The following is a 21,137-nucleotide window of genomic DNA, read 5'->3' on the forward strand; positions in this document are numbered from 1 at the left end:
GAGACACCCTGCAATAAAGCCAGCTACCCTAGGTTTTTTTTTTTTTTTTTTTAACCCAAGAGGGGTAGGCCTGATGGTCTCCAACGAATCATGCATTTTCACGTAAAGTTTCTCAAAATCTATATTAAACCAAAAAAAAAAAAAACCAAGCCGGCTGCTGTCAGATCAATTTCCATTCATAGTGACTCCATAGGGTTTCCACGGCTGTAAATCTTTACAGAAACAGACTACCACATCTTTCTCCCACAAAGCTGCTGTTTTCGAACTGCTGACCTTTCAGGCAGCAGTCAAGCACTTTGACCACTGTGCCACCAGGGTTTCTGTCAAAATTTATATTACCAACCAAAAATTTAAATACACTCGATGACTCAGCATGCATTCCACTACTGAAAACACTGAAAACACAAGGTATTGATAAAAAATTCAAAGCAGAAAATAATTAGATCTTGAAAGGACTAACTTGATTTAGTGATGTCTTCTACTTCTTTGGTAAAAGAACATTGCTGGCATTGATTTCTTGATTTTGTTATTATAGTGCATCATCAGGTAATTTGTCCCAGGCAGTGTGTCAGTAAGGATGGGATGTATTATTCTATAGGAACAAACAACTTCAAAATCTCAGGAGACCCAGTGAGCCTCTGCTTCAGGGTACCCTCATCCTGGGCTCTGTCTCTGGCTGATGAGCAGCTGCCATCTGAAATACTGGCAGTCACCATGGTGAAGAATTGCAAAGAATGAGATCAAAAGGCAATAGTTCGAACAGAACAGGGGAATACTGTGTGGCTTAAAGTCAGGAAATATGTGTGCTGAGCAAATAATCTGAGAAGCTGGACTATATGAAGAAGAATGGGGCAACAGGATTGGAGGAAGGAAGACTCATTAACAACCTGTGTTATGCAGATGACACAACCTTGCTAACAGAAAGTGTAGAGGACTTGAAGCACTTACTGATGAAGATCAAAGACCACAGCCTTCAGTATGGATTACACCTCAACATAAAGAAAACAAAAATCCTCACAACTGGACCAATAAACAACACCATGATAAACGGAGAAAAGACTGAAGTTGTCAAGGATTTCATTTTACTTGGACCCACAATCAACACTCATGGAAACAGCAGTAAAGAAATCAATCAACACATTCCATTGGGCAAATTGGCTGCAAAAGAGCTCTTTAAAGTGTTAAAAAGCAAAGATGTTACCTGGAAGACTAAGGTGCGCCTGATCAAAGCCATGATGTTTTCAGCCGCCTCACATGCAGGCGAAAGCTGGAAAATAAATAAGGAAGACCAAAGAAGAATTGACGCCTTTGAATTGCGGTGTTGGCTATGAATATTGAATATACTATGGACTGCCAAAAGAACAAACAAATCTGTGTTGAAAGAAGTAATGCCAGAATGCTCTTTGGAAGCAAGGATGGCGAGACTATATCTCAGATACTTTGGACATGTCATCAGGAGGGATCAGTCCCTGGAGAAGGACATCATGCCTGGTGGAGTAGAGGGTCAGCGAAAAAGATGAAGACCCTCAACGAGATGGATTGACACAGTCACTGCAACAATGGACTCAAGCATAGCAATGATTGTCAGGATGGTGGAGGACCAAGCAGTGTTTCTTTCTGGTTGTATATAGGGATACTATGAGTCAGAACCTACTCAACGGTACCTAACAACGACAACAACAACGGCAGGGCTAGCACATTGCCAGCTCTGAATTCTTCTGCCAAAGTGGCACACATCACTTATACAATCTTACCTTTGCCCAGAAGGAAGCAACATTGAAAAATGTGTGATCAACACAGAGGATGAGTGAGTAGAATATTTTCTGAGCACTTGTACAACTAAATATTGATTTCGCCTTCATACATGAGTAATTTAAAAGAATGTACGTTATTTTAGTCATTTCCTTTTACCTCTAAAACTCTGTAGATTTGCATGGCTATTTTGGGACTTTTAAGATTTCAAATTTACTTTTCATTATTCCTTGGGTTTTTCCTTTTTTTTTCCTCCTACTTTCTGGGAAATTCCCTCCCCTTTGTTTTACAACCATTTGAGTGAACTTTTTTTTTCAGCCATCATATTTTTAATTTCCAGGACCTCTGTCTTATTTTCTTTTTCTTTCATGGCATCCTGAGTACAACATATTCTCTTATCACTATGATAGTTGTCTTTAGCTGCCATTGAGTTGGCTCTGATTCATCATGACACTTTGTATAACATAATGATATACTGCCTGATTCTGGGCCATCATCACAATCATTGGGATATTTGAGTTCAGTTGGACAATATTCTGTTCTGATCCATAGGGTTTCTTTGTCTGATTTTTGGAAGTAGATAGCCAGGGTTTCTTTCAAGTCTGTCTTGTCTGGAAGCTCTAATGAAACCTGTTCACCATGGGTGACCCTGTTGGCATTTGATAGCAACATGCAAGCTATCAGAGTATGACAAACTGACAGGCAGGTGATGAATCTCTATGCCAACATTAGCTTTTTAGGAATTCTCTTCTGTTCCCTGGAATAACTCTGTTTCTGCTGGGGTAATTTTGCCCTTTGCTCATCTTGGTCTTTTCTCCTTCTTGTTGTAGGCTTTCTTCAAATGCATTTGGCCAGTTGTTGTCTTTTCATACTTGAAGCACTAAAAAGCTGACTTGGAACTCCATTTATTCAGATGGACTTCGAAACTTTTGTGGGCTTTGCTGGGGGAATCACAAATGCCTCAAGGCAAAGATCTTTTCTCTGAATCATTTACATTTCTCTAAAGAAGAAACCAGGATGCAGGTGTTCTGTGTGTAGGGATCAGAGAAGAGTTGACTAACAGATTGTTTTGTATTTTACCTTTTAAACAATCCTTCTGTTTACACCCCTGTGTTTCTCTCCAAGCCTCCATTACTGCTCTAGGGTCTTCAGGGCACACTGGTTTCTTTCTGACCTCTCTTAGCATCCTCTGCCTCCAGTAGCAACGAGTGCTTCTCTGACCAGTTTTTCTCTTACGGACTGGGTTAAATTTTTCATCTCATTCTCATCGTGACTTTAATTTCTTTATTATCATTTTGGAGGAAACTTCAGTGAGAGAGGACAAAAATGATCATTTTCAATTAACCATCTTTAACCAGAAGTCTTTTTCTTTTTTCAAGGAATTCAATGGAGAAATGGGTTTTAGTCAATCCTGATATAAATCATGAAGTGGGAAGTCCTAATGACCTTCTTCTGGTGGGATAAAGAAATCCTACAAGTCTTTAGGCCCGTTAGAAATCTGGCACATTTATCAGGGCATTGTTAGCAAGAGGAACAATTTACCAAGTAGGAAGCAAAACTACAAACCTTTTTGAGTTTAAAAATTACTTTCTCCAGTCATGGCCATGATGTCTGAAATCCAGGGCTCTTACAAGTTATATATATATATCACTTCTGTCTAAAAAAAAAAAAAGAGGCAGATTTAGGTGTCCTAGTTTTGAAATTCACATGTCTCCATATTGAACCAGAGAAAAAGCTGACATAAACTAATTTAATGAGGCAAAATGCTATTCTTCCTTCTGCAGTTCCATGTAGAGGAAGGATCTCTCCTTTATACCTTTCTGAAACGTCATTTTTCTATTTGGTGTTTAGTGAGAATACTTGCAGTTAAGTGTTAGATTTCACAATATTATCTCGGTCTGTATTTTTTTTTTTTTCCGTGTAATTTGTTTTTCTTTTTCTTTGTGCTATTATATCAATTCTTGTAAAGATTTTAGCATTTCTTAAAAATTCATGTTTCTCCCTCATGGGTTCAGATGAAGGTCTCTTTACAATACAGGCAGTCCCCGTCTTATGATGGGGTTCTGTTCTGACAACTCCATTGTAAGTTGGTTTGGATGTAAGCTGAATTTTTTTTTTTTTTTTTTTTAGTTTTCATTATTATTGTCTTTTATTATCAGTATCTTTGTAAGTCCGATCTTTATTTGTCTTTGGAAGCATTACACATAAACTTGCAGATATATTTTAATACATACAAACGTATGAAACACTGAATAAGATCACACTATACGTCTGGTCTACAATGAAGTGAGCATCACTGCCTTAACAATGAACTTGGACTCATACAGCTGTCAGGTGCTTGTGCAGTTCAACTGTTGTATGTCATTAGAGTTGAGTATTGCCCAGTTTTTCTATCCATTATGACTCCTGACACCAACATCAACTTCATTGTAGAATGGGGCATAGCCTGCTACACGGCAGTGTTTTGAACAGTAATTCATAAAATTGAACATCTGAGAATGATAACATCAGCAAATTACACACTGCAACACTGTAGGTACTACATATTACTAACGATAAATGTACAAAAAAAAAAAAGGATGGTCGTGTGGTCAGTTGTAACTTGAAAACATCGTAAGTCAGGGGATACCTGTAGCTTTGATTAAGACAGTGTGAACCCATTCGCTCCTACGTCTTTCTTTTTAATTGATGTGATACAAAGCTGTGGGCTCCAAATATTCATTGGGGCTTTTAATTTAACATTTTGTAATGTACAAATTATCCTCAACATCTCATCACATTTCTATCAAACATAATGAGTTGAGTCGTGCATACATGCGGTGGAATACTATGCAACAATAAAGAATGATGATGAATCCATGAAACATCTCACAAAATGGATGAATCTGGAGGATATTATGCTGTGTGAAATAAGTCAATCACAAAAGGACAAATACCATAAGAGACCACTATTATAAAAATTCAAGACTAAGTTTACACACATAAAGAAATATTCTTTGATGGTTACCAGGGATGGAAGGAGGGTGGGAGAATCACTAACTAGATAGTAGACACGTGTGAATTCTGATGAAGGGAAAGGCAGTACACAATATGGGGCAAATCAGTACAACATGACCAAGGCAAAGGAAGACACTGAGAAGTGAATAAATGGCAACCATGGTAAATGCTTTAACATATACAATCCTGCAACAACAGTAATAGCAAATGGTAATTTGTGAGTAGAAACAAAGGCTAATATACATGCTGAAAAGCTGAGGGAGGTCATACAGGAGTACACCCAAGTACACATTTGTTCTAAGACATTTCTACGTACATATTTGTAGATACTTGTAGATATTTCTACATACGTATTTGTAAATGCTCCATGTATACACTTATCCATGATACAGCACATGGGGGCATAGTTAGAGAAACTATTTAGAAATTGGGAATAAACTACTGGACTTAAAGGATAAGGATCATAGTCTTGGGAAACATCTAGGTCAATTGGCAAAACACAGTTCGTAAAGATAATGTTCTACGTCCTAGCCTGGTGAGTAGCATCTGGGATCTTAAAAACTTGTGAGCAGCCACCTAAGAAACAACTATTGGTCTCTTCCTACCTGCAGCAAAGAAGACTGAAGTAAACCAAAGACTTAAAGAAGCAGTTAGTCCCAAAGCCTAATGGCCCACGTGAACCATTGCCTCCTCTAACCCGAGACCAGAAGAACTAGATGGAGCTTGACTACCACTACCGACCACTCTGACTGGAATCACAATAGAAGGTCCCGGTTAGAATAGGTAAAAAATGTAGAACAAGATTCAAATAAAAAAAAAAAAGACTTTCTGGTCTGAAGGAGACTGGAGGAACTCCTTCGATTATTGCTCTAAGACAACCTTCTAACTTGAAACTGAAGACACTCCCAAAGGCCACCTTTCAGCCAAATAATCGATGGGGTTATAAAATAAACAATAACACCCGTGATGAATGGGCTTCTTAGAACAATCAAGACCAAAAAGGCAACACTTGCCTAAAACCAAAGATGAGAAGGCAGGGAGGGATAGGGAAACTGGACTAATAGAAACAGGGAATCCAGGGAGGAAATGGGGAGAGTGCTGACACATTTCAGGGATTGCAACCAATGTTATGGAACAATTTGTATAAGAATCATTCTTGGAAAACTAATTTGCTAGATGAAATTTCACCTAAAAAAAAAAAAAAAGCACAACAAAATGCTAAATAGTAACTATAATGAGTTGCCTTGGTGTACGCTACTCAAAACCGGTGAAAACACAATTCTCTATTTTTGTCACTCACACTAAGATTGAGAACACATGCAATTTAAGAGATACTAACTAAAATAATCTTTGACATTACGTGCACATACAAAATAGATAATTCAAACCATTGTCTATGTGTTGGGTTTTTTTAATAATTTATTTTATTTTTTGTGGTTGTTGAGACTATACGCAGCAGAATATACACCAACTCAACAATTTCTACATGTGCAAGTCAGTGACAATTATTACAACCATTCTCACCCTCCTTTTCTGAGTTGTTCCTCCCCCATTAACATAAACTCACTGCCGTCTAAGGTTCCTATCTAATCTTTGCAGGTGCTATTGTCAATTCGATCCCATATAGATAGCTGTTAAAGGAGCACAGTTCTCAAAGCAGACATTCTTTACTAGGTAAGCTAAACTAATGTTTGGTTTTAAGAAGACTTCAAAGGATATTTTTGGCTTAAGGTTTAAAGGTTATCTGAGGACAATCGTTTCAGGGGTTCATTCAGCCTCCATGGCTCCAGAAAGTCTGAATCCCATAAGAATTGCAAATTCTGTTCTACATTTTCCCCTTTTTGATTAGGATTATTCTACAGAAGATTTGATCAAAACGTTCAGTAATGGTACCCACTCCTAGGTCTTTCTTAAACTCAGCATTTCCTTCTGTTACACTCTTGATTATTCCCTCAATCCATTTATTCTGGTCTCTCAATAAAACCACTTGTTTTTCACGTGTTAACTCCTCATTGATTACCCTTCTTGCCTAAAATCTTCTAGTCACAAGACTTTTGGAAACCAGATGTCTATTTTCAAATTGTATCTTTGTTTCTTAGGATCTTCACAAAGGACCAGAACACCGAGGAAGAGAATACAGAGGACCAGTTTCTCTATGACCTCCTTTTCATGCTCTTCAAGAAAAATAAGGTGGAGATTGCAAGCGCAATAACGAAGACTTTCCCATTTTTTATGGGCCTCCGAGACCGTGGCTTCCTCTCTGAGCAAATGTATGAGGTTAGTGAGGAGATGTCCTCATGATGGGAAACCAGCCCCGCTATAGCATGCCAGACTTCAGGGGGCAATGACCTGGCTCAAGGGCCTCCTGTAAGTGGAAACCTTCATCAGCCCTTCTTCTAACTGAAGAAACTGTCTTCTGTAGTTAACGTGAGTGATGAGGGATGGGGACAGAGGTGTGGCAGGACTGAAATCAGGAATGCTTCACAGATGTAGAGCGTCTTCCAAAACCCATTGTTGTCGAATCGATTTTGACTCATAGCGACCTTGTAGGACAGAGTGGAACTGCCCCGTAGGATTTCCGGGGTGTAGCTGGTGGATTCAAACTGGTTAGAAGCCATAGCTCTTGACCACTGTGCCACCAGGGCTCCAGAGCACCTTAGGTACATTTATAAACCTTTTGCCATCAAGTCGATTCTGACTCATAGGTGCATTTATAAAATATAATAACAGAAACTAAGATGAAAATAAATGAGTTGGGTGGTGTTCATTTCAGAGTGCACGTATTTCAAACACTTGGCTTTGAGATAATGGAAACTCACAGGGAAGTTGACCCCCTTAGTATAAATTTGAAAGCAGATGATTGCTATTCTCTTTACAAATTATTTCTTGTTTTTTAAACATTTCTGGAGCCCTAGAATGCAGAGGAGGGCAGTGGTAGAATTCTTCCCTACTCGTGAGAGACTTGGGTTGGATTCCTGGCCAGTGCACTTCCAGTGTAGCCACTATCCATCAGTAGAGGCTTGCATGTTGCTATGATGCTGAACAGGTTTCAGTGGGACTTGCAGACTAAGGCAGACTAGGAAGAAAGGCCTGGTGATCTACTGTCAAAAATAAGCCAATGAAAATCCTACGGACCACAGCAGACTGATCCTGTTGTGCATGGGGTCACTGTGAATCAGGGGCCGGATCAATGGCAGCTATCAACAACAGAATGCAGGTAAAGGTTAGCACTAGGTCTTCCTGGGGATAGGGATGAGCCTACTCTTTACCCTGTGAATTTTCTTTGTTCTGTAGTCAAGTTCACAACAGGGGAGGTGGTCATCTGGCTTCCCGGGGCCCTTCAGGCCAGGTCAATCCTCGGGTTTATTGTCTAGTCAACAGAACTGTCTCTCATCACCTGTTAGGGTCACTCCGGAAGCATCCTGGCCAGCCTCTTCAAGGGCCACATTACATTCAACTTTGAACCCATTTTATTCATCACAGTGACTCTCTTCCATTGAGTGTACATCAGTGCCAGGAAGTCAGGTTCATAAAGTAATAGTCTGTTTTTATACTGGAGGACATTTAACAAGTCATCCAAATACATGAAAAATTCTAAATTTTCACAAGAGAACAAATGATCTCTCTACGACCTAAGAATCTTCTATAATGTAAGAGTAAATTCATAACTACATAGTTCTCCATTCAATATTTTTAAGAATTTTCTAGACACCTGTGCAAACCTGGTCCCAGTGGAAAGAGTGGTGTACGATGTCCTTACTGAACTGGAGAAGACGTTTGACCTGCCACTTCTGGAAGTCTTGTTCAGCAAGGTGAACATGAAGGCCTATCCTGATTTAATTGAGGTTTACCAAAGCTTCCAAGATGGTAATTGCACTTCTCAATTACCTTTGGGGATTCAAGTCTGTTTCATTCACTAATGCATTCATTCAGCCTTCAGTAAGACCTGACAAGTATTTAACTGAGTGACCATCACATTCCATGCACAAAGGGAATGCAGGCATGGCCTGTGCCCTCACGGAACAGAGTGGGGGTGTAACCAAGTCATCCCACAGAGGAGTCCTCAGCCAGGACCTGTTTTTTGTGCTGAGGCATTTTTCTTAGTAAATTTTGAGATCCTCATTTTCATTGTGTTTGACTTTATGTTAGTTGAGTCGTTAGACGTTTTTCTTGGCTTTTATCTTGAGTTATAGAGTTGTTATACCTTTTTGTGGTTACCTTATTATTTACCCCTATTTTTCTAAGTAAAAACCTAACTCGTATTGTTCTATATCGCCTTGTATCACTCTCCATATGGCAGTTCAATGCCTCCTGTATTTAGTCCCTCTTTTTGATTATTGTGATCTTTTACCTATTGACTTCCATGATTCCCTGTTATGTGTATTTTTTTTTTTAATTAATCTTAATTTGTTTGTTTTTGTGATTTCCCTATTTGAGTTGATATCTGGATGTTCTGTTTTGTGACCTTGTGTTGTGCTGATATCTGATATTATTGGTTCTCTGACCAAACAATATCCTTTAGTATTTCTTGTAGCTTTGGTTTGGTTTTTGTAAATTCTCTAAACTTGTGTTTGTCTGTAAATATCTTAATTTCGCCTTCATATTTCAGAGAGAGTTTTGCTGGATATATGATCCTTGGCTGGCAGTTTTTCTCCTTCAGTGCTCTGTATATGTCATCCCATTCCCTTCTTGCCTGCATGGTTTCTGCTGAGTAGTCTGAACTTATTCTTATTGATTCTCCCTTGAGGGAAACCTTTCTTTTCTCCCTGGCTGCTTTTAAAATTTTCTGTTTATCTTTGCTTTTGGTGAGTTTGATGACAATATGTCTTGGTGTTTTTCTTTTTGGATCAATCTTAAATGGGGTTCGATGAGCATCTTGGATAGATATCCTTTCGTCTTTCATGATGTCAGGGAAGTTTTCTGTCAGGAGTTCTTCAACTATTTTCTCTGTGTTTTCTGTCTCCCCTCCCTGTTCTGGGACTCCAATCACCCGCAGGTTATCCTTCTTGATAGAGTCCCACATAATTCTTAGGGTTTCTTCATTTTTTTTAATTCTTTTATCTGATTTTTTTTCAGCTGTGTTGGTGTTGATTCCCTGGTCCTCCAGATGTCCCAGTCTGCATTCTAATTGCTCGAGTCTGCTCCTCTGACTTCCTATTGCGTTGTCTAATTCTGTAATTTTATTGTTAATCTTTTGGATTTCTACATGTTGTCTCTCTATGGATTCTTGCAACTTATTAATTTTTCCACTATGTTCTTGAATAATTTTTTTGAGTTCTTCAACAGTTTTATCGGTGTGTTCCTTGGCTTTTTCTGCAGTTATCCTAATTTCATTTGTGATGTCTTGAAGCATTCTGTAAATTAGTTTTTTATATTCTGTATCTGATAATTCCAGGATTGTATCTTCGTTTGGGAAAGATTTTGATTCTTTTGTTTGGGGGGTTGGAGAAGCTGTCATGGTCTGCTTCTTTAAGTGGTTTGATATGGATTGTTGTCTCCGAGCCATCACTGGGAAACTAGTTTTTCCAGAAAATCCGCTAAAAAAAAAGTGCAGTCAGATCCCTATCAGAGTTCTCCCTCTGGCTCAGGCTATTCGGATGTTAATGAAGCCGCCTGGGGAGGGTGGGGGAGGGAACAGAGAGATAGGAGAGTAGCACCTCAGAATATAGCCAGAGTTGCTTGTCTTGCTTGGAATGACTATTATATCTGAGATTCCCGTGGGCGCGTCGCCTATGTGTGCTCGCTGTGTGGAGATTGCCCCCGGGGAGTCTGGCCGGCTGGAGTCACGGTCAGATCCTCCGCTTCCAGCCCCACGCCCAGCGTCAAGGCTCCCCTACTGGGACGGTGCACTCTGAGACTCCAAAATCAGTCGCTGCCTCCCGGGGACTTCTCGTCCCTCCAGCCGCGTGGCCGTGCCGCCCCCGCAAACCAGTTAGGCCTCCTCCCGGGGTTAGTTCAGATGGGTGGAGCAGCTCCCCGTGCTTGTGCCGTGACCGAGAGTCCTGGCTGGGACGCTGTTCTCCCCGCTCCAATACCAGTCGCTGCCTCCTGGGGACTTCTCCTACCGGCTGCGTCCCACACCTCCCGCGCAACCCGGCTGGGCCCCTTCCCGGGGTTAGTTCAGGGGGGTGGAGCAGCTCTCCGTGTTTATGCCGTACCTGCATCCAGTCCAAATCCCGGCAGGATGGTTCCCTGGCTGGGACGCTGCTCTTCCTGCTCCAAGACCAGTCACTGCCTCCCGGGGACTTCTCCTACCGGCTGCGTCCCACGCCGCCAGCGGAACTGGCTGCTCCCCTTCCTGGGGTTAGTTCAGGGGGGTGGAGCAGCTCTCTGTGCTTGTGCCATACCTGACTGGTACGCTGGCTCCAGGCTCTGGAAACAATCGCGGCTTCCCCGTATTAGTTCGTTCTCCGTCTCTAAATCTGTGTTGTTCAGGGTTCGTAGATTGTTATGTATGTGATCGATTCACTTGTTTTTCTGTGTCTTTGTTGTAAGAGGGATCAGAGGTAGCGTCTGCCTAGTCCGCCATCTTGGCTCCGCCTCTCCAGGACCTGTTTTTGATGCTACAAAACAGGGCTTAAGTCTCTGCTTCAGGGGGGAGCATGAATTATGCCCTTTCATAGGCAAGGAGGAAGTCCTCTCTGATACTCGAAGGCACGATCAAAGACTGGAAAGATTGTCTTGCCTTAGAAAATGTATCATTCACTGCAGTCCTGTGTCAACATATTTCTCCAAACAGTGAAGTCATAAGAGGCTAGCACATGTCCCTGCACCAAGGCTGGGGCCAGAATGGGGAAGCTACAGAGCCTGAAGGGACTGGTGTGCTTGCTGAACCTGTGGCTGAACCACACAGTGTGGGAGGGAGTGTCTAGAAGCCGATTCTGAAGACGGAAGTTGGAGAGGGTTCCAGAGGGTCTGATACCCTGTTCTAAGGAATTTGAAGTTTATTTTCTAGGAAATAAAGAAACAGTAAAGGGTTTTTAAGGAGAAAAAGTAAAAGAAAGTAGCATATAGCATAGGGTGCATTGATTTGTGAAAACCATACCTTGATTAAAATAAGATCAATCTTATTTCCATACTGTGATACAGCCAAGTTAGAGAAAGGAATAAAGGCAATCCAACACCTAGCCCACCAATTTAAAGTCAATACTTTATTTGTAACCAGGAGGTCCCAGGCCAGGGGCACAGAAGAAATCGCAGTTACCTTTAATGCCTAAATCCCAGGGTCTCTGACGCTCTGCGTGGGCATGGAGATCCAGCTCCTCAGGTCCCATGGCTCACATCACGTGGACAAGTTTTGGGGCAGAGCAGCAGGCCCAGCTGCCTCTCGGTGGGGGACGCTGCTGTCCACGGAGCTGGGAGCTGTGGGAAGCAGTGGAACGGGGAGCTGTGGTCAGCTCTCTCCTGCGCCCCATGCCTTTACCCCACAGGAGAAGCCCCACTCACCGCACTGAAATGCCCGCACACAGGGCCTGCCTTATTTTCTCTCGATCTCTGTCGAAAAGAAAAATTTGATCAAAGAGTCAATTAGGGTTAGCAGGATTTACTAGAGTGAGAAAGGAGCCTTGGAGGTGCAGTGGTTCAAGTGCTCTGGCTGTGAACCAAAGCTAGGTGGTTGGAAACTACCAGGCTTGAGTGAGAAGCTGTTTGGAAATACGGAGACCCAAACCCAAAGTGGAGGGGCTCGTTCAAGAAAAGCAAGTATGGAGTTTTTGAAGGTAGATAGGGGATTTCCTGGCTAACTGCACCAGGTAAAACCAAAGGCTGGCGGAAGGAAAGCCCACTGACAGGTATTGCAGTTCTACTTTGACACACATGGGGTCTCTATGATTCCCACCTGCTCCGTGACAAACAACAACAGGATCAAATAGGCATGGAGGGAAAGGGCCAGAAGGGAAAAGCTAGAGATTGGGGACACCATTAAGTTCTGTAAGTGAGCCCAACTTTATCCAAATGAATATATAATCTAGACACTACAAAGTTAGGGTTTGGTAAGAGAGAGATCATTTTAAATGTCGTTTTCAGGGATTGTACAGGAATAATGAAATACTGTGTATAGGGCAGAAAAGAGGAAATGAGTTGAAAGAATAAAAAGGGAGAAAGGGGCAAAAAGGTAAAGAACATCCAGAGGAAGAAAAAGAAATGCAAAGAGATGGAAGAGGGGCTCATGGTCAAAGACATCCACAAATAGCTTCATGGTGCAGATGCAGCCATGTGTGGCGATGGATTGGAGAAAGAAAAAGGAGTAGAGAGAGGAGAATATGGCCTAATATGGTACCTAAGTGGTCAGTGCAAACATACTTTCTCCCAGGGAGCAATTCTCCTGAACTCTAAACAGCAGAGCTCAGCATGACCAAGTCCAGGTGGGTGTCCACAGGTCACTGCTGATGGTTTGTCATGCCCCCAGCTCTGTTTCCAGTATCCTGTGGACTTGTAGCTGTGCAAGAAGATGAAGGAAGAGAATCAGAAGAAACGCCCAGGCTACTACTACCTTATGATGGAGAAGGTAATTAGGGTTTAAATTACCTGTTATCTAACTGGAGCACTCGCAGTGCAGCGGTTAAGTGATACAGCTGCTAACCAAAAGGTCAGCAGTTTGAATCCACTAGCCACTCCTTTGAAACCCTATGGGACAGTTCTACTCTGTCCTATAGGGTCGCTATGAGTTGGAATTGACTTGACAGCAATGGGTTTGGGCCTTGGTTTGATTTGGGCAACTATAGGGTCACTGTGAGTTGGTTTTGGGTGACCCAAACGGTTGAGCACTAGGCTAGGAACCAAAAGATTGGTGGTTTGGATTGACCTAGAGGTGCCTCGGAGGAAAGGCCTGGGGATCTGCTTCTTGAAAAATCATCCATTGAATACCCTGTGGAGCACAGTTCAACTTTGACATACTTGGGGTCAGCATGGGTTGGAATCCAATTGATGAGAAATACTTTATTATTACTATTGTTATCTAATTAAATATTTCTTTTCCTGTCAGGGAACCTTAAGACATAGGCATACAAACAGCTTTAATCTCTATTTTATAGATGGGAAATAAAGCACAGAAATGTAAACAGGTTATTTTTACAAGGACAAGGTATTAAAGGAAGAGTGGGCACCAGTGTTTGATGTGTCACTGAGGGTGATGGTTGTCTACAGCAGCAGGGTGGTCAGGGCAAGGCCATGTGTCAGGATACGAAGAGGAAGCCCAAGTTGCTGTGCAGATTCTCAGAAGAGGAGATCAGGGCCCGATATAAGACTTTATGAGAAGGAAAAAATAATGTTGGGAGGGAAGGGAAATCACAGAGACAGAAAGTGTGGCAATGGACTCTACCACTTGGGATAAGAGAGATCTAGAAGAAGAGAGCTAGAAAGAATAACAGGAGAAAAGAGACGAGTGTCTCTGAAGAAGAAAAAGACCTAAGAGCAAGGAGATAGGACAGTCAGGGAGAGAGAAGCCCCACCCATCAAAGCTCACACAGTTCTGGAGGATGGACTAACAGGAGGGCACTGAGAAGTAGAAAGAAGGGCGGGGGTGCAACAAGGTAGAAAAGAGGCACAACACAACTGTGTGACTCTCCGGGGCAGACACATCCTTTTCCCACCCCAGTTGGGCCCCAGCTCGCTGAGGTTTCTCAGTCACCATCCGTGGTCCTCCATGTTCTTGTTTCTCTACTAAAATCAAGTCAAACTCATTACTGATAAGTAGATTGCGACTCATAGTGACCTATAGGACAGAGTAGAAATGCCCCCATAGGCTTTCCTAGGCTGTAATCTTTACGGAAGCAGACTGTCACATCTTTCTCTTGCAGAGTGGCTGGTGGGTTCGAACTACTGACCTTTTGGTTAGCAGCTGAGTGCTTAACCACTGCACCACCAGGGCTCCTTGTTCCTGTACAGTGATCAATAATCCTGAAGCTCCCCAAATGACTAATGAAGGAGAGTTAGAGGAGGCACCTGGCCTACTACCATGAGAGCAAGAAGGAATTATTTTGATAAAAATTCCCAACAACCTCAATAAATCTTTGTTTTCTCATCTGCAAGGAAAAAAACTCTCCCTTCTCACATCCTACTCTTCTGTCTTTCATATTCATATATACTTGGAAAGAATTGTGCCCATTTTTCAAAGCTGTGAGAGAGACAAAGGATAAGGATGAGCTGAGCTCCAGAGTGGATGAGGTGTCCCTGAGTGGGGAGTGTAAGGAGACAGAATATGCCAAAGGTAGGACAAAGGAAGGAGCACCTGGGTGATTGAATTAAATGGACATAAAAATATTATCAGATGATGGTGATTGAGGCAGAGGAGAGCTTCTTCACTCACATGTTTTTCAGGAACTGAACCCTTCTGTCTTAGTCATCTAGTGCTGCTATAACAGAAATACCCAAGTGGGTGGCTCTAACAAAGAAAAAATTATTTTCTCATAGTCTAGTAGGCTAGAAGCCCAAATTCAGGGCATCAGCTCCAGAGGAAGGCTTTTTCTCTCTGTCAGTTCTGGAGGAAGGTCTTTCTCGTCAGTCTTCACCCAGACTAGGAGCTTCTCTGCACAGGAACCCTGGGTCTAAAGGACATGCTCTGCTCCCAGTGCTTCTTTCTTGGTGGTATGAGGTCCCCCAACTCTCTGCTTGCTTCCCTTTCCTTTTTTCCCTTGTAAGATAAAAGATGGTACAGGCCACACCCAAGGGAAGCTCCGTTTACATTGGATGAGGGCTGTGACCTTAGTAAGGGTGTTACAATCCCACCCGAATTCTCTTTAATATAAAATTACAATCACAAAATGAAGGATGACCACACAATCCTGGGAATCATGGCCCAGCCAAATTGGGGACACAATTCAATCCATGACACCTTCCAAAATTGAAACATCTTCTTCCCTGAAGTGAGAAACTGCTCCTTCTCTAGGGTTTGTTCTCTCAGTTAAGGGAACGTGAATGCTATAAACCTAGAATTTATCCAAGACTACTTTCTCTCCTTGGACTATTTAGCCCACAATCCCTCAGTTCTGTTCATTCCCTATTCAGAATGTCACTCACCTGTCTGTTTCTCTCCAAGCCCAGGCAAGAATTGAATCAAGATCTTCATCTCTGCTCTCTTGAACTGGAGCAGGAGCTAGTCTCATCTCTTCTTTCCATTCTTGTTCCCATCACACACATTTTCTCCACTTTACCATGACAGGTATTTGAGAAATGTAAATTATATCATGCTATTTTCCTACTTACACCTGGTAACCTCTGTTGTCCTAAGGATTAAATCAGTTATATTTCCAGTGACTCCCAAGGTGACCTACCGTGGGTCCCAGTCTACTTCCTTTGCCTCATCACTAATGATGTTATAAATATTTTCAGTGATTACAATGCCTGACCTTTCTTTCAAATGTGGGCCTTTGAACACACTTTCCTCTGTATCTGATAGTGTTACCTTGTCTCTCTCTGCTCCTTATCACTTCGCCTGATCTGGTTAAATTATACTGTCTTAAGGATGCTCTTCCTGACCCCTAGTATGAGAGAGGGAATGAGAAAGGCATGAGTGAGATAGGGAAAGTTGATAAAAAGCAGCAACGGGGATGCAAGAGAGAGGAGCAGAGGTGACAGAACCACACCAAGACAAAGAGAAACACTTGGAGACAACTAGAAACAAGTGCAGAGACAAAAGAAATGTGAAGAAGCAGAAAGAAAGGGGAAGACATGGCAGGGAATGAGATGGGTGGATGGTTCTTAGTCTGTGATGCTAGTAACATGAGCTATGTTAACTTGGAGGTCAAGTGAACCCAAAGTGCCATCCAGGATGGTCTGGAACAGGGACAGTTCACCAAAAGGTACTTGAGCTTCCCAGGTCTTCGTTACCAGTTTTCCTAACATAATTTCCCCTTGGTCATTTACTGAGAATTCTGAGGCATTTCATTCCTTTCTGCAGAGAGCAAAAATGTGTGTTTGGAAAAGTGTGATGGAGAAGAGCCCCAAAAAGCTTCAATCTCATCACCAAGAAATGGGTCAGGTAAGGAGGCGAGGATCTCCAGCCTTGAGCTGAAACCCTCGTAGGAGGTTAAATCCAGAGCTGGTTTTTTTCCAGGTGAATTTTCCTCTGTGCATACTTCACAGTGAAAGGATCGAGGTGATCCCAAGACTTCTTTTTTTCACATTTTCTATACCTAGACCTTTGGGGAAATGCAGGGAGAAATCTTTATCAAGTCCATGTTTAACAGAGTGGGTCTTATTGTTTGAACATATTTGGTCACATATTCATGTTGTAGTAGAAATATGCCAGGGAAAGACAATGTCTTCTCTCCTTCATACTCTCCACGGACATTAATACTAAAGACTTGGTTTCAACCTGTGCTCACTCCTGATCTTCCATGGAGAGTAAAAGCAAAGTATCTTTCCCTTGGTTAATAATTTGATTATTTTGTCGCAAACTTGGAAAGGCCTCAAAAGAAAAAAGGTCTTAATATTTTATTCACATAATGAAAGGTTACAGATTGCCCATAATCATCCCAAACTATAGTGTATGGCAGCTATTTTCCATCATGTTCTTGAATAATAGAGCCTATTCTCAAAGTATTTTAACAAATAAGATCTTCTGTTACCCTCACAAAAGATGGAGGCAGGCAAACTGGGGTCATCCCTACTTTATAGATGAGGAAGTGAAGGTCAGCTGTGTATGCAGACCTTTTACGAAGTTAGATAATAAAAGAAGAGCAGGAAGAGTGTCTCTCTGCAGGTGATGAGTCAGGGCAGGTCATCTGATCCAAGTTCAAGGAGGAGGCCAAAGGAGCCTTGAGGTTCCCAGGTGTGTGAACCAGAGCTGAGTGAGACTTCCTAGGAAAAAGACATAAAGAGTATCACTGGCGAAGCAGAAGACACAAAAGAAAAGACACAGGAGAGAGAGCAGTCCAGATAGCCAAAAAGATGCACAAATACCTTCATGGCATAGAAGCAGAAATGAACGGAGACAATGTGCAGAGAGAAAACAAGACAGAGACAACCTGTGGCACATGGGACAGCCCTCTGTAGCGGGTTTTCAGATAGAGGTGTCCCCAGGTATCAGATCGAATATTTATTTATTGTTTATTGATAATATTATTTAGCCATAACCTTGGAAAGGAAACTCTGGTGGTGTAGTGGCTAAGAGCTATGGCTGCTAACCATAGCTCCGAAAGGTTGGAAGTTCAAATCCACCGGATGCCTCTTGGAAACCACATAGGGCAGTTCTACTCTGTCCTATAGGGTTGCTGTGAGTCAGAATCAACTCGACAGCCCCGGGTTTGGTTTTGGTTTTTAAGCTTGGAAAGGCCTCAAAAGAAATGTGGTTCTGGGCTCTCCTTGTCAGAAAGAAAGGTCAACTGCCCTCAGACCCAGTTAAAGTTGTTGACAGATATTCTTCAGCAGATTAGTGGATTATACTGTGGCTTGGGGTTTTTTTCCAAAGCATTTTGGCAAATACCAAAAAAACTGTTGGAATCGAGTCAATTTTCATGACGAACCCATGGGTTACAGAGTAGAACTGAGCTCCATAGGGTTTTCTTGAATGTAATCTTCATGAAAACAGATCTCCAGGCCCCTACTGGGTAGGGTTCAAACTGCCAACCTTTCTGTGAGTAGCCAAGTGCAAACCATTCACATCACTCAGGGACCTGTTCTCTTTTTACCTTCATAAAACCTTTAGACTTAGCTAGGGAAACTGTTGTTATCCCTTTTCTTAGTTAAGAAAGAAGAAGCACAATAAAAGGATACTTGTTTTTCCCTAAGATCAAAATAAGAAGGAGGTATTTTTTTATCCCTGAGTCTCTCTTGCAGATAACGGTTGTGTCAGCCTCATGGAAGGGTCATAGGCTCCCGGGGGAGTAGACCACAGGCTGATGCAGAGCAACTTTTATTTTATAAATATAGTGTGTCAGTAGGGAAAGGGAGAAATCACAGAGAGACAATGAGAGAAGAAAGGGGTACTGCTATATGGGATAAGAGAGACCTAGAAATGGAGCAGAGAAAATGAGATCAAGGTCACCACTGAGGCAAACAAAGGCTAGAAAAGTGAAGAGAGAGGAGAGGTCAGTAAGAGTGGAGTGCACAAAAGCGAAGATGCATGAATACTTTCCTAGGGCAGAGGCAGAAACGTTTGCAAGCAGGCCTGTAGGTAGGAACCAATAAGCAGGGGGAAAGGGAATGAGGTAAACAAGATGGAAAAAGAGGTAGAACAAGGCTTGGGTGGACCTCAGGTGTGGTCCTTGGAGGAGATGACTGTTTTCCCAAGGAGCGGTTCATCTGTGCTTTGAAAATCCTGGTTCAGCCCCAGCATGCTGAGTTCTGCTTCTGCATCACCCTCCCTGGTCTGTCACCTCCTTGTTTCTCTTCAGTGTCCTATGATCCCGAAACTCGCCAAATGACTAAAGAAGTACCTGAGGAGATGCCTGACCTACTACCAGCTGAGGGAGAAGGTAATCGTGATTTCAATTCCCAATCAGCTAGTTGAATCTTTGTGTTTCTCTCTTCAGGGAGGAAAATCTCCCTCTTCTTCCCTTATCCTACCCTACTCCCTTTCGTATGCCCGTACAGAAGAAATGCATGAAGCCAAGTGGAAAGGGTCAAAAACAGAGACAATTAGGTGTGTAGTAATGGAGTGAGATGGGTTGGAATGTTCTCAGCCTCTGGTGACAGTGATTCCAGTCAGGTGAATCCAAAGGGCAGGGACATTCCCACCTAGGAGGTACTTGAGCTGCCTTGGTCATCCTGTTTTTCTTAGTATAGACTTCCCTGGTACAGTTTCCTTTGGTCATACACTGAAATGTCTAAGAGATTTCATTCTGTTCTGCAGAAGGTGGCAATGCCTGTTTAGGAATGTATGATGGAGAAGAACCCCAGGGAGCCTTGGGTTCACCATCAAGAAGTGAACTAGGTAAGGTGGGTGAGGCTTTCCAGCCCTGGGCTGCAGGCAGGTGTCAGGAGGCTGAATTCAGGGCCAGTATTCCTGATAGATTTTACTCTGCATGAACTCTGCAATGAAAGGATCCAGTTACCCTCAAATATCATTCTTCATAGTTGCCGAAGCCATTTGAGAAAATGCAGGGAGCCAAGAAACCTGGATAAACTCTATGTGTACAGGCCCCGTTGTTTGTAGGTATTTATGTATTCAGTTGTAGTAGAAATATACTAGTGTGAGAGAATGTTCTTCTTATACTTTTTCACACCTATTAATACTATTGCTTGAATTTAAATAATGATTTCTCTCTCCTTATCTTCTACGGAAATCAGAAAGCTTAGCATACCTCCATTGGTTCATAATTTTATCACTTTGTCACTAATTTGACAAAGCTTCCAAAGAAACAGAATCTTACTATCTACTTGACAGACTTCCGAGATAATTATTTTAAAGTTTACAAGATAGTTTCTGATCAGTACTATCCATCATTTGTCCTTCTGAGACTGGCTTGTTTCACTCAGCATAATGTTTTCAAGGTTTATCCATGCTGTAGCGTGCACTAAAGGCATTGGCAAAAACAAGTCTCTGGGACTTGACAGTCAGGACCTTCATTTTCTGACGTGGCATGACTCAAAATGAGAAGAACTAGCTGCAAACATCAGTTAATAATTGGAACATGGAATGTACGAAGTAAGAATCTAGGAAAATTGGAAATTGTCGAAAAATGAAATGGAATGCACAAACATTGATATCCTAGGCATTAGTGAGCTGAAACGGGCCATTTTGAATCGGACGATCATATGGTCTACTATGCAGGGAATGACAACTTGAAGAGGAATGGCATTGCATTCATTGTCAAAAAGAACATTTCAAGATCTATCCTGAAGTACAACCCTGTCAATCATAGGATAATAGCCACACGCGTACAAGGAAGACCAGTTAATACAACTGTTATTCAAATTTACACGCCAACCACTAAGGCCACAGTTGAAGAAGCTGAAGATTTTTACCAGCTTCTGCAGTCTGAAATTGATGTAACATACAATCAAGATGTGTTCATAATTACTGGTGATTGGAATTTGAAAGTTGGAAACAGAGAAGGAGGATCTGTAGTTGGAAAATATGGCCTTGGTGATAGAAACAATGCCATAGATTGCATGATTAAATTTTGCAAGACCAATGACTTATTCATTGCAAATACCTTTTTTCACGAACATAAACAGTGACTATACACATAGACCTTGCCAGACGGAATACACAGGAATTGGGTTGACATTCGTAGGAAAAAAAACTCAATATCATCGGTCAGAACAAGGCCAGTGGCCGACTGCTGAACAGATCATCAATTGCTTCTATGTAAGTTCAATTTGAAACTGAAGAAAATTAGAACAAGTCCAGGAGGGCCAAAGTATGACCTCAAGTATATCCCACCTGAATTTAGAGACCATCTCAAGAACATATTTGGTGCTCTGAACACTAATGACCAAAGACC

The 21,137-nt window shown here is 41.9% G+C and overlaps 1 protein-coding gene across 8 annotated transcripts in view; it reads left to right on the forward strand.

Moving 5' to 3' along the window:
• The window catches only part of LOC100661000 (nuclear body protein SP140-like), a 36,471-nt gene that overhangs the window by 9,417 nt on the left and 5,917 nt on the right, over nucleotides 1-21,137 (forward strand). For 3 of the 8 annotated variants that reach the window (XR_010322211.1, XR_010322210.1, XM_064286572.1), the window contains exons 2-7: nucleotides 6,849-7,026; nucleotides 8,448-8,616; nucleotides 13,157-13,255; nucleotides 16,646-16,726; nucleotides 19,083-19,163; nucleotides 19,541-19,621. Coding sequence is in view for 5 of the 8 variants with exons in the window: in XM_064286572.1 (XP_064142642.1) it covers nucleotides 6,849-7,026; nucleotides 8,448-8,616; nucleotides 13,157-13,255; nucleotides 16,646-16,726; nucleotides 19,083-19,163; nucleotides 19,541-19,621 (689 nt within the window). In the remaining 3 variants the exon portion in view is untranslated. The other 5 variants (XR_010322212.1, XM_064286574.1, XM_064286575.1 and 2 more) reach the window with 4 other exon arrangements.

The sequence above is a fragment of the Loxodonta africana genome, chromosome 6, assembly GCF_030014295.1.
Source record: "Loxodonta africana isolate mLoxAfr1 chromosome 6, mLoxAfr1.hap2, whole genome shotgun sequence".
Lineage (NCBI taxonomy): Eukaryota > Metazoa > Chordata > Mammalia > Proboscidea > Elephantidae > Loxodonta > Loxodonta africana.